General features: G+C 44.3%; 1 protein-coding gene across 1 annotated transcript in view; it reads right to left on the bottom strand.

The window, feature by feature from the left end:
- The window catches only part of PDZRN4 (PDZ domain containing ring finger 4), a 251,411-nt gene extending 239,462 nt beyond the window's left edge, over nt 1–11,949 (bottom strand). The window contains exons 1-3 of the mRNA XM_055712621.1: nt 11,168–11,949; nt 8,671–8,757; nt 4,623–4,727 (exon numbers count right to left, since the gene is read on the bottom strand). Coding sequence (XP_055568596.1) covers nt 4,623–4,727; nt 8,671–8,757; nt 11,168–11,821 — 846 coding nt within the window. The 5' untranslated portion in view covers nt 11,822–11,949. The remainder of the gene's footprint in view (nt 1–4,622; nt 4,728–8,670; nt 8,758–11,167) is intronic.
- Nucleotides 11,950–14,465: the final 2,516 nt, after the last annotated feature.

Raw genomic sequence — 14,465 nt, 5'->3', positions numbered from 1 at the left:
AGAACAAAGGGAAACATGGAATAAGGGATGAAGCCTTATTTATTATATAGTTATGGAGCTCAGGCTGCATAAACAAAACACACAGTCATGATACATATGCCTCCATCTCATTTTTCAAAATTACTTAAAAGATCTCAGACTAAAAATGTTTTTCTTTCCCCTCCATCACGCCTGCTTCTTAACCACCGTATTAATGAGAATCAACCGACTAAAATGCAAAAGAGCCAATATTCTCATTTCACTTAAGAGTAAAAGAACAGAAGCCTTTGCCTTGCAGTGCAAGGAAAAGAAAAATACTTCAGCCTTCCAGAAAAATACTTCAGCCTTCCAGACAATGATATACTTACAGTTCCTCATATGAGTATTTTGGTCTTCAGCCTAAGCCCCTTTTATGTGAGCACAAGGTTTTTCACTGCTGTTCTGTTATTTGGCAGACCTACCACAGAAGGTTCAGCTGTGACTACAGGGCTTTGTCTCCTAGGCAATGTGAATTAACAGTAGCTCTTTCTCTCAAATGGGTGAAATACTGCTCTTTTAAAAGTAAAAAAAAAAACAAACAACACAGGAATTCCATCTGGATTGCAAATTCTGTACTTGTTATATATTTTATGTACAACATTAAAGCAAAAAGATAAAAGCAGTATATTCCACTTCAGTAATATAACTGCATTTTTCAAGACACTGACCTCCAGAATGAAAGAGGACTTGAGGAAAATCAGTTGCTGTTTTTTCCGGAAGCTGGGCTCAAAACCAGAGGAGATGGCATAGCATTTTCTGTAAAATTTAACATTATACAAAGAAAAAACAACCCAAAACAAGTATAAAGAACTAGTTCTGAATGGTTTCTTAACTAGGCATTAAACTAGTGTACTTGGAGCGCTGGCCAACGTGGTGCCATTCTTATGTGAAGCTCAACTGACTGCAAACTGAGAGTCAAATTTTCCTCCATACAGAAGTTACTTCCAGTGTTACTGCTCAGAACTATAAATATGTATAAAGAAAGCAGCAGGTAAAACACTTCTGTGTATCAGCAACGCTGCCAAGGATCATAACTGTTTTATGCTGCCTTGAGGAGGCTATTAGCATTAGCAAAGATGAGCAGTGAACTTACTCAGTAGGAAGGTTTTGCATGAAGTGAGGGGAGATGAAATGATGCATAGCTATATAACTGTGAACCATTCTAAACATTCTTTGTCTTTTCTCCCAGCAGCAACCACAATTCTTTGAACCAGCACAGACTAACAGATAGCCCTGTGCGTGGCTTGCTGCTTGTCTCCTCCTCTTGGGCTTCACAGACAAGGTGGAAAGGAAGAAAACAGAGATCCAAAAGTTAAGAGGTCTGGTGGCTTTATACTACTGCTCATATCCAAGGCTTTCATGTTGGGAGCCACAGACACCAATGCTGCATCTAGTTTTATGAAATGCTTTTTATAGCATGTGATCAGTGTTTAGTCCTGGAACATAGGCTGCACTGCGTTAATTTAGGGAGCTAGATTTTATGGATAAAAACTTTTGAAAGCAGCAGAAAACTGACATCTGGAGGGACCTGCTACACAGAAGTAATTAATGAGGAAGAGTTTCTCCTTGATGAAGAAATAACGGTATTTTTTGGTTTATAATAAGATTTCTGAAAGTACACATTGCCAAAATGCTGCTTGTGCACATCACTGTCCCAGGCCAGTGTTACACTGCATAAACAACTCTTTTCTCACAGAGAAGTTAACCTTAAGTAAAGAGGGTAAAGTTGTGCCCGAAATCTTCTGTTCCTCAGCAGAACAGTGAAAACGATCAGTGAGGATCCTGTGACCATACCCTGTGAAAAGCCGCAGCCCCCTGACACAGGGTACCTGGGGTCACCCTCACACACCACCACCCTGCCAGCCCACAAGCACATGTTTCAGCTTTCAGGTCCTCAATGACAAAATGTGCTCACCTGAGGGTAAAGCCCAAATAAATGCCAACTTGTTTCAGGTGAAAGGGTCTAAGAGGCTCTATGGCTCATATTCTGGGCACATTGATCTCCAAACCCTCCAGGAACTCATGTAATTTGTGTAGCATTTTTACACTTAAGAAAGAAATCTGATTTCTCCCCTTGGCACCCTTTCAAATACCATAACAATTATTTGGCAAAGTTGCTGCCACAGATAACGAAGTATATAAAGTAAAAGACAGCGCTACTCATGTCTGCCAGCCTTGGCTCACCATTCCAGCTGCCAATGCCATAGGACTGTGAAATCCATTCTCTGCGCCAGCTTACCCATTAGATGGTCATCTAAAATGTGCAAAACTCACTGTAGTCAACCACTGCAGTTAACATTTGTTAAACATCTGATAAGGCACTGAAACAAATTACCTTCTTTATTTAGCAACATGCCTTGAGAACAGATTTTCTCCTGATTTAATGGGATAGTTCTGTCCATTATCCCATTAGCTACGCACTGCTAGAAACACCCCGGGCATCACATTGCCAAACAACTGACTGAAGCTATTAAAGGTTTTTCGAACAACATCAGTTCCTTCTGCTCTCGATTATTGAAAAATGGTCTCATAAAACATCACCCATTAGATTAGATCACCAAATGAGTGAAAAGCAAGCAAGACTAAGAAGTCCCACTTCCTATCAATTCTTCACCGAAGCTCATATTTTGTGCATCTGCCAACATTTTTGAAACAGTTACACCATCCAGCTTACTTCCTCATAGCAAAAGCTTTCACATTGATCTTCCACAACAAACCACAGCAGTGCTGGCAGGGCATCCGGCTGCAAGACGACACCAATAGCTATGCATAGCCATGGAAAAAGTTAACCTTTTTACTCCAGTTGCTTCCTGTATCTAGCTTGAAGGAATAATTAATTATTTGCATTTCATTTAGAAAATCTTAATGTTACCATTTATCTTCCTCTTTTTATTTTAGTCTAATGAATCTTGAAACACTGAAACTTTCAGTAATTTGGCCTAACCCTGAACATTTTTAAATGCTTGCCCAAGTACAAAAAACTATACATGAAACTGTTATATATTTATACAGTGAAATTGGTGCTCCACTCAGAGACATATGAATACTTACGCTAGACTGGATCTATAGTTTCACACAGAACTGAAATATGTATGTTCCCAGCAGCAATTTAAATATCAGTATGACTTTATGCAGCAGAATTTTTCAACAAATAAAAATCAAGATTCAATTATGGTGGCATTTTGAGAAATGGCTTCATGTTTAATAAATGTTGGTTTGTAACTTTATTCTTCCTTTTCCTCCCAAAATACTCCATTTTGTCTTAAAAATCAAAGCACTACAAAACAACAACAAAATAAAGCAGGAAGCGTTGAGCAAGCACATAGAACTACATAGCCAGTCAGTCTGTAAAAAACACAACACGGTAAGTGAAATAGTAATGTCAAAAAAATAGATTTTTTTCAACATAGGGCTGCTGTTACAAAAAACCTGGACGCAAAAGCTTTTTGTCTATCTTGGGGAGATAAGAGTTCAGTTGCAAGTGCACTTCTGCTCAGCCAATTTGGTTTCTACTAGAGATGCATGTATCTGCCAGCTATTTTTCCAAGAAAATGTATTAACTTGGTTTCACACACTGCTCTAGGCTCCCAATACTAAGAGCAATGCCAGTATTCAAACACTCTGCTTATGTTTCTAGTCCTTAACAGCAATATGACTGATGCAAGAAGCCAGCAGCACCACTCTGCATTTGTCTTCCAATCTATTTGTCTCATGTGTCTTTATTCAAAACCCTGTCCAACTGGCAAGTTCACACCGTGCTTCCAAGCCTCCCCTAAACCCAAGTCTGGAGTGATGTATCCTAAACAAACCCAGCAGCTACTGGTACGTGCTGTCATTGAAAGAGCTGTATTAAAGCTGCAATGTGAAATGCCATTTTGACAGCATCCTAAGGAGTCTATTTCAGTGACTGCTTGAAACTGTTCCTTTGAGATCTCTTAGAGGGCTAATTACAGTTACGCTGGCAGGCTAGGCAGCAACTTATTCTTCAGACTGAGTTATTGGTTTTTAAAAAATTATATTTATTTTATGGCGAAAAAAATGCATACTACACAGGAATAAACTTTAAAATTTCCATGCTAGCATATTACATGATTGGGAAAGAGCGATACTGGTCCTGGTGAGAACAACAGATTATCAACTTCTGATCATATAGCAGAAAGTACTTTCTCTAATTGCTTAAGAAGTTGCAAAGTACTGCTTACCAGCACAGCTTCTCCGCAGTGTCCCAGAGTCACAACAGTAATGCCCCTATACAGGGCAAAATCAGTTTCACTAAACCTGTGAATTTCCATAGAGTCATTGCCTTCTTTCATAATTTAATGAAAAGAAATACAAAATGCCTCTCTTGCTTGCAGTTTCAGGGTCTATACCTTTGCCTCGCTTAAATCAACTTAATCCCAAGATCAATACATTTATTAGTTGTTGGAAAAATCCACCATGCATCTCCAATTCTGAGAAATGTTCAAGTAGTTCAGCATATAACAATCATGTTTAGACACAGCAAAAGAGGAAAATTACAAGATACTTAGTGTAAAAACCATAAAATCCTTGATTAATCTGTAACAGACTAATCCACTGGTGGTGGGGCGGGTTTTTTTTCTTACCTCAATAATCTTGTCATGAATTTGCAGGCCTTCTGCTTTGTCTGCAGGTCCGTTCTCCAGAATCTTTGACACATAAATTCCCTCAGCAGATTCCTCCTGATTGTTCTGTACCAGGCAACAGGGAAGTTGCAAAAAGGGCCACATTAGTACAAGAAATGAGACAGTACTAAAATCAGCAACAATGCAAAATGCAAATCTGCCTGAAATATGCAGCTTGCTTTTCTAGCTAAGAATTGAGCTCCTTGGGATGTTGGGGTTTTTTTGGTTTTGTTTTTTTTTTTTTTTAAACTTGCTTAACACAAACTAGTCATTAATCAAAAGGACAGAATTAATGAACTATTCCAGCATTTTTTGTAAGATTATCCATTTACTTCTGGTTATTTTAGTCTAAATGAAACACAAGGCGCAATGGTAATCAGATCCCAGCTAAAATATTTAAAGCAGACCTCAAAGTTCACAGCAGACAGTGACTAATATAAAGGCACAGAGGAAGATAACTTATAAAAATGGATGCACAAGTGTTTCTCTCAGGAGGGAAAGGACTCCTGCAGTACTGCTCCTTGTAAACTTCTTTCTGCATTTGAAAAATAAAGCTCCAAGGAACAAAGTGACATTAGTTAGCTCACGTGTAACAGTGATAGGATTTGGTTGGAACTGGTTAACCTCATAAATCCTATTCACATGGGAGACTGAGAATTTGCTCAACTGTGAAATCCATACAGATCAGCTGTGGACAAAAAGAGAACCAACTTCCAGTTGATCTCTACACATTGCTAAGTAAAACTTGTACGCAGGTCAGATTTAAAGCAGGTAAGTTATCTACCACAGCTGGAACGATATACCTGCTGTGGTTGCACATGCTAAAATTACTTAATTTCATCATGTGATGGCTTAAGATAGTTTAAATTCATTATTAATAAAGAAATAATGCCAAGCAGACACTGCCCACTTACAGTATCTTTAAGTGTCCATAGAAATAATAACCTAGACAGCAATAAATGAAGGAATATTTTTCAGACAATTTATGTTGTGGATAGCAGTTTATATGACACATTTTCCTTCTGTGACTGGTGAAACCCTGACCAACAGCACAATTCATTTGAGTACAGGTTTCTAGGTCTAGGTCCTATATACTCATGGGGACATTGTTTTATATTTTTTTCTATTAAGAAAATGATAAAGGCATTTAAAAAAATGGAGCCACTGTAAAACATGCTTTACAACATGTGGCAACTGTCCTATGGAGTCTCACCCCAGGTAGATTTCAGGTTAACAAATATTTGCCCAATATGATGTTAGTCACACTATGATTTCATAAACTCCCTATTTTTTCCCCCCCTTTGTCACAGAAACTCACAGGTAAGAAGCAAAAGGGAAACTTATTAGCAGTTCTAACAATATTTTGAAATTATGAACTTTCACTGACTTCCCATCTAAACAGTGAGAAATGAAACTCTGATAAAACCAGCATAATAGCCATTAATGAAAATTCAAGAGGGACACGGTTTGGTTTTTTCCTCAAGAAAACAAAAGGCTAGATTATAGTACCTTTGCCCACATAAAATTGTATTTCTTCCTTAAGAAATTTCACTGGCTTTTTCAAGAGTAACGTCCAACGCAGTAAGAAAAAGGGTATTTGGCTTGTGGTCCCCATTGGTAGCACGTGCTGGTATCCACAGCCCTGACATGAAAACACAGCACATCGAGCTGCGGCACCTTCCCGCGCAGCCCACAGGCTGCATAGCAGGGAATGGAGGGGAGCTATGGGAATGACTGGTTCATTCAACCTTTAGCTGAGTCTGTGGGTGACTGCAGGAGCCCCAAGCCATGCCTGCAGCACACACCTCCCTCCAGCCCGGCTTTGCCAGGTTGTCCTTGGGGGGACAGCCTCCACAGCCTCTGTCGTAGGACAGTCCTACCAGCCAGCCAGAGCTGGGGCCCATGACAAAACTGGGGATCAAAGCAGCCTTCCTCCTTTAGAATAATGAATCACCTCCCAGAAACACACACTTATAAGAAATGAGTCCTTTCCTGACAAAATAAAAGGCAAGCTTGTGGTGAGTCGTTCCTTTCCTCTCCTCCTCCCTCCAGGTAGAAGATGAACAGCAGGGAAGCCTATTATGGACTGAAATTAAACACAGCCAATGGAAAGTATGTATGTACATTCCCCAAGTCACCAAGAGTCACCTCCTTTCCAATGGGAAAAACCTGCATTGCACTTATAAAACACAAATAACATGTGGTAAAGGAACACACTCCCACATAGGTGACTAATACACCACCATTCTGCTCTTCTGCTGCAAGGGCCAATGCTTCACCCAAGGGCACTTCTTCCCTGAACAACCTGAACGTACAGATGGCCTTCATGAACTCTTTTCGTCTTGTTTGAACAAAAATATTGAATTCCTGTTCCAGTATTTAAGTTTTTGAGCAGTTTTTTATTTTCATTGTTTGTGTCAGCTCAATCCTTTTTTCCTGTTACATCCTTTGGCTCCAGGTACGTTGAGGGAGACTTTATACTAATATCTGGGAACTGCCTATCAAACATCCATGGTATTCCCATTTATCACAATGAGAACAAAACAAAACAGAATTTCCAAACTAAACTTCTAAGACTCAAAAGTCCCTGAGACCCAGCTCTGCCTCACAGCTCCACCAACTTCTCTGTCTCAAACTACCAGTGTCAATGGAAGACCATAAGCATTTCCTTCTCTCTGGTCAGCAGTTCTCTCCAGAAATAGTGCTTTGAACCTTCATATATTTATCATTTACTCCTTAAACATCCAGAACATTCATTCAAAAAGCCTAACAGTTTGTAACATAAAAAACTGTTCTAGTATGCTCTGTCAGCATGTAAGCGCTTCAGAGAAGCTCAGCTGCCATCCCAAGAAAGCTGAACACCATGCTCCCTCTTCCCTGCAGTTTTCCTACAGTTGGAAATAACAGAAGTTACACTTCAATACAAACTAAATATTATTTGTATTTGGTTACTGGTATACTTAAAATATGGATATAATCAAAGTGCATGTATTTTATCTTATAGCCACCTGTTGTCTCATCCTTCCATTAGAAAATCTAAGAAACTCTTGCTTTGGATTTACAGCACCAAAATCTGGTAGCGGATGGTTTTCATATTTACCCACAGGGAACAGTAGTTCTGCAGCACAGACAGTGAACTTCTTAGGCTAATGGGAACAGACTCTTTGGCACCGCTAAACATAAGCTTTAGAGCAGAAGACTGTCAAACTAACATACAGGGTCCCATTCCCCTCCTCAAGAACAGTAGGAGGCTACAATTCTCCCACTTAACAAGAACCTGATCAGTGCATAATTATTACCAAGCCTTTTTAATCAACCACTAATTTTCCAGTTTAACAGGTTTCTTTACCCTTCATATGTAATGACAGTCCTGATTAATGCTTTTGGGAGGATGAAGTTAAAAAAAAAAGAAGCCATATATTCTAGGGGGTGTTAGTGATCCTTATGCACATCCTATGGTTTCCAATGAACTTTCTAAACCTGGACTGATGAGATTAGATTGAGTTAAGATACAAGATTGATGAAAACCCTGTTTCAGTTCATAAAGAAAGAGAAACCGAAAGGAGATATGTGAGAGCAGGACATATGCTTAAACTATCTGAGCTACAGAAGCAAATTTTCATCTGTCCTCTAAATGCGGAAAAAAAAAAAAAGCAAGCTGTTTCAAAAAATTCCAATGGCTTAATCCTGTAACAATGACTCTTATAAGTAGTCCCAAAGATTTCCATTGAATATTTTGCATGAATACATATTACTCACATGGGAATTGAGTGCAGATCAGCATTAAGTTTTAAAGCAAAAACAATGGGAATACCTTTCTTGAAATCAAGAATAATCCAAGACTATGTCTTCAAAACAATGACTCCAACTACACCTGTTAATATACAGTTCCTCTATCTATGGATCTGATTCCATACTTACTGTCATCAAAAGAAACTCTTTTATTACTAAGAGTGTATACAGTAACAGAAAATATGGTCACAATAACCTACTGTACTTTTCTCGTTACCTGATTGGGCCGTCCTCCTATAATATTGAATCCCAAAGTATCATTTTCTCGGTGTAGCATGATTGTTAATGGTTTGGGTTCTCCTCCCTAAGAAGCAAGAGGTGAAATACTGTTAAAGAATATAGTCTCAAAAAGAAGATCTTAAGTGTAAGCACTAATGTACAAAAGATTTTTAGCCGGAGAATACGTATAAGATAAGACTTAAAGGAAAATTAGGCTGAAAAGATAACAAGAGACTTTGTAATGGAAAAAACCCAAAGAATCCACCTGCCACTGAAAAGTAACACAGGTAACACCTGATTATCTTCAGCGCTGAATGGAAAGAAGTACAGGCTTTTGGTGAAGAATGCTCAGCACCACTGAAAAAAGTCAGAGCTCCAAACATCTGGAAGTCTCTAAAAAAATAAAATTCCCATGTGTGTCAACATTTCAGATGTTAAACATATAGGTTAAAATACACAACACTTTCAAACCCCAAAGTCATATCAGTACCCATTTCACAGCAACCTTCAGGGAAGATACACACACAAAATGAAACCCAACTCTTCATCCCAGCATTTCACTTCTCTCCCAAAAAGAAAGAATCCAAAACCATGTCTGCAAAAAAAAAAGTTTTTTTCTTAACAAGGTTTTAAATATAAAGCTAACGTTCAAAAACAGTGAAGGAGTCAAAGTTAAAAACAAACAAACAAAAAAGACACTTTTTCCTTCAGTGGAAGAGGTAAATAGCTTTCTAAAAAAAATATTAAAAAGTCAAAAAAATACTTGGAGGCTTTAGCACAGCAAGTTAGATCATTTTACCGCATTCACATATGATAATAGTTACAGTTCAAGAGCCATACTCCCCCCAAAAAAAATTATATTCATCCAGCGCTGTTAGGTGTTTGTGTCTGCCAGTGTCCATTAATTAATAATATATAAATAATCAAATTTTGTATTCAATTTGACAACTAAATAAGGTATACCTTTCTGAGCATACAAAATATAACACTTAACGCTGAAGGCCATATATTTTATTAACTGTGACAGTGAAATGTTTTATTGCCGCATAATACATTTGATTTTAATGGAATACATTTTTACTTCATAGATAGTTTTTCTTCCAAATACCTGTTTTAGTCATTACCCTGGTCTCGGCTGTGCAAGACACTGGAGCGGCAGTACATACAGCAACACCTACCGGCAACGCTCGGAAACGGCCCGGGAGGAGTGATGCCTCCACGCCAGGGCAGGTGGGTTACAACTAGATGATCTTTAAGGTCCTTCCAACCCAAACCATTCTAGATTCTACATATAAGCACACTTCCCAGAGCCAGCAACCTAAACCTCATGGCCTAGCTAACCAAAGAAAATAATAATAATATAAAAAGATTAAATATGTAAGTCTCCAAACACGAAGTTTCTCAATGCCACAAAGACCCATGTTTCTAGGCACGCAGGTGTCCTGCGAACGCCGTCCCCTCTCCCGCTCCCCGTGCAGCTGCCAGATGCCCAGCACGCGACATTGCTTCAGGAGTGACTTTGCCTCAGACCTTCTCCACCTGGGATTTTGCTTTGCAAGGGTCCGTGAAGATTTGGGTAAAAGAAAAATTCTTTGCATTAAAACACTCCCTCACCACGGCTGCAAACAGCGGTGCTAGAGTGCACAGGGATCTTCCAGCCACTAGTTAATGCTCCAAAAAAGCATCAGCTCCCTTACAGCGAGTTAAGCCAGCTCACCAGTACTCTCGGATGGTTTATTTAGCCTGAAGGGAGCGAATCTCTACCTGAGCGATGCTCTCAGACCCGAGAAGAGAGCGAAGTGCTGCACCAGTCTCTGCTATTGACAGCGTCAACTTTTATTCCACTCTACCGAACGAGAGCAGCTTTGCTATCGTTTCACCATCGCCTACAAAGTTTACACTAATTTCATGCTCCGTTTTTTTAAGACAATTCCTCGGCTGCTCAAACAGAAGTTAAAAGCCAGCTCCTGAGCTCCTGCCAGTCCCCCTTGGAGCAAACAGCGGCAGCCGCCGCCGGGTACCTGCGGGGGCGCCCGATGCGGACACCCTGCCCGGAGGAACCGGGACCCCTCTGCCCGCCGCCAGCCCAAGGGGGAGCCCCTCTCCCCTTCCTCCCGCTTCCCACTCCCTCCGGCCAAGCAGGGGACGAGCCACCGCCGCTACCTGGCACCACTGGTCCCACCGGCGCCCGGGTTTTCGGCCGCCGCAGGGAAGGGCTCCGAAATAGGGACCTACAAGCAGCGTGTCCCCCCGGTCGGAGCTGCATCGCACCGGGGGCGGCGAGGGCCCAGCGAAGCGGCTCGCACCGCCTGGGGGATGTGCGGGGACGGGGAGGGACCGGGCTAGGGGCCGGCGCGGACTTGGGGGTGACGGCTATGCCCCCCCCGGGGCCACCGCTCGCAAGTTGGGCATGGCGATAGCAGGTCCGGGGAGAGCACCGCTGCAGGGGAGCAGGCCGGGCGTGCTGCCCCGCTGGTCTCTGCGGCCGCACTCACCTTGCCGGGCTGGCCGCCTGCCAGGTCCCGGGTGATGCTGCTGATGTGGCTCACGTACTGGCCGAACTTCGCCTGGTACCGCCGCGCCGTCAGCTGCACCTCGCTCTGCAGCGCCGAGAGCTGCGCCAGCAGCGACTTCTCCCTCCTGCTCCAGCGCAGGGCCTCCCTCCTCAGCTCGGGACCCGGCTCCGGGCTGCCGCCGCCCCGCAGCGCCCGCAGGCAGCGGTGCCCGCCGCCCGCCCGCGGCCGCGGCGGCCCCGCGGAGCCGCCCCCCGAGCGGCCGGGGGGGAGCCCGCCCCGCTGCTGCGGCTCGGTGGGGCCGGGCGGCGGCGGCCCGTAGCGGCACGTCGCGAGGTGGGCGGGCAGCTCCCGCAGCCGCACGGTGCGGCCGCAGCCCCGCGGGCTGTAGTCGCACTTGACCTCCAGCTTCTGGACGAGGCTGCGGAGGGGCAGGACGGGGCGCAGCTCGGCGGCCGCCAGCGGCTGGCAGCGCAGCGGGCAGCGCCGCCGCCGCGCCGCCCAGGGCAGCAGGCAGCCGGCGCAGAAGACGTGCCCGCACGGCGTGGACAGCGGCTCCTCCAGCACCCGCCCGCACAGCTTGCACTGCAGCTCCGCCGCCACCGGCGCCGCGAAGCGCGACGGGTCGAAGCCCATGGCGCGGCCGGGGACCGCCAAAGTTTCGGCGCCGCGGCCCCCGCCCGGCCCCGGCGGCGCTGGAGCCGCTCCTGGCGGGCGGGCGGGCGGCGGCGAGGGGCGGGCGGAGGAGCGGGGCCGCGCCGGGGGAGGCGGGCGGCAGCGTCGAGCTGGAGTTCCCAGCGGCTTTCCCCCCCCCCCCCCCCCCCTCGCATTAACTCCCTCTCCCCGGCGCTGCCGCCCCACGCCCAGCCCCGGCACCACCTCCGCCCTCCCGGGGCATCCTCGCTCCGCGGCGGGGCGCGGGGGGAAGGGAGGGGGAGACGCGGGGAAGCGCCGCCGCCTGCGCCCACCGCCGTGCGGGCACTGTCCTGGCGGCCGCGCTGTACCCCCGGCCGGTCGCTCGAGGCTGGGTTGAGGTCGCGGGGGTAGGACGATGACAGGCTGCAAAGCAGCGCGGGTCGCCTCGGCTCTTTGGCTGCTGCACGGACGTGCCGGTGCATAACGCACGCGCGTGTTTCCCTCTAAAGGGCTCGCTCCGCTCTTGTGCTCCCGCGGTGGGATATCCAGGGCACGGAAAGCTCAAGCCCCCAGTACCAATGCTGTCTTTGTTACCACACCAAGGAAAATACAGTCAGGGTAAGAAAATTGCTTGTTGAGCCCCCTTAAACAACAACGTATGTATAAATAACACTTTCATTTCAAGAAAAGCTAAAACACAGCAGAATCTGGAAAGAAATAGTTAGGATCCACAGCCAGCCTGGATTCTACCCCTTCATTGCTGCACAACCCACAACACACACTGAAACACGAAACCCCTAACGCATTCCCCACATAACTTGACTATTGAAAACACAGAGCCAGATTGCTGCCCCCAGCCCCGTGGAAAACCTCCCAGAGGAGAGCGGGATGGAGCCCTCCGAGGCGTTCCTGTGGTAGGCTCCTTCCCATGTGGGTCAGACACCATAACGTTTGGTAAGGTGGTTTTGGCCTGCCCAGGCCCAGATCCCAGGATATTTTCTCGACTGAGGATTCCTAAGGCAGAGCCAGGGTGTGTCCTCACCAGCTCTGCAATTCCTGCCTCCAGCCCTGAATCCCAAGCACGTCCCTCTGGGAAAGCCATCAGAGCTTTTGAGACCCACTAGTGAATGGTTCTTTTCCATGACTAGAAAGACAACATGGGGGCAACGCAGCAGAGGCAAATACTCATCCCTTTTTTCCAAAGTAAGAAAGAAAACTCTGCACATACCTGCCCCTAGAACTGTACCTGGAACCACACATCTCAGTTATGTCTACCCATCATTTGCTTAACAAAAGTTTCTCAGCAATTTTAAACAATAACAACTGGCAATGCCACACAGAACATCTACAGACCCAAGTATTACTGAGAAGCACCACCAACCTACCATTTCTGACTTGCCAGCAGAAACCTATGGTTTCAGTTGGATTACCATGGACATAAAATAAATAAACAAATGAACTGCACCATCAAATAGTCTCTCAGATTTCAGACAAGGCACTATAACACATTATACAGTATTTCATTGCAGACCAAAATCATATTCTCTCACACTAAAAAGGAAATTAGATACCCCGAGTGATTATGCTATTCATACTGGGTTTTGATCATCTAGCATATCCATTGATTTTGATTGCTTTGCTCATAGGGTCATGATCAGTATCATTCTGAATGTTACAGAAAATGATTGAAAAACAGTATTCTTCTCATGTGCCTTTGAATTTAACTGTTCATTTACCCTCATTATTTATACCATCTCTTCTGTCCCAATGTATCTTCTTTACCTCCTCATACATTGCTCAGTCTCAGGTCTGAACAGAGGCAGTAGCATCTATGCTCATAGATTAAACCGGGCAAAGAACAGGCCCCAACACTGGCACATGGTCTGTTAAACTGGTATTGCCTATTTTAGTCTGTTGGCATGATGCTTGGAATGGTTTTGGCTGAGGCCTGTGAGCAGCCTCCCAAACCACACTTGGGCACAACACAAGGGTGGCAGAGGCCAGTCCAAGGAGTCAGTTTGGGGTTGTCATGCTGCTTCAGGGGTGACAGCTTAGGGGTGAGGCTGGGAGTCCTTTTAGGGTCCCTGGCACATTTTATTCAGCAGAACAAATGCAGCCAAGGGGATGATGTAGCCAGGTTTGAACCTCGGAGCCTTTAGGCTTCTTTTAAATTAGGTGATTAATTACATGAAAGTTTAGAAATCCCATGGCAGGCATACTTTTCAAAACCCCTGTCCTTTCTGGCCTGCTTTGGGCATTGGTTAAATGTCAGTGCACTGGCAAAACGGTTCCAGGCAGTTGTGCCGTTTCTCTGTTCATGCTAGAAACTATCTTTCTTTGCCAAGATGTCAACATGGATGGCAGCACGGGTGACTGGGTTTATATAAAAATAATTTCCCAATGCAAGAACCTGTAATACAGACAAATGTACAAAACTCATCTAAAGGTAACAGCTGTCTGCATACCAGACCTCCACATAAATGGGTATACACATGGATAAATACATGCAAGCATTACCAATATGCTTACAAGGGATTATTCCTACAATTAGTCCTATTAGTTCTGACGTAATGAGGAAATGAAAAACACAATCCTCATACTTTCCTAAACTGTGCTTAAAGAGACAACAATAATTACAAATTTT

The sequence above is a fragment of the Falco cherrug genome, chromosome 5 (assembly GCF_023634085.1).
Source record: "Falco cherrug isolate bFalChe1 chromosome 5, bFalChe1.pri, whole genome shotgun sequence".
Taxonomy (NCBI): domain Eukaryota; kingdom Metazoa; phylum Chordata; class Aves; order Falconiformes; family Falconidae; genus Falco; species Falco cherrug.
Note: the sequence above shows the minus strand (reverse complement) of the source record. Positions and strands in the feature narration are given on the sequence as shown.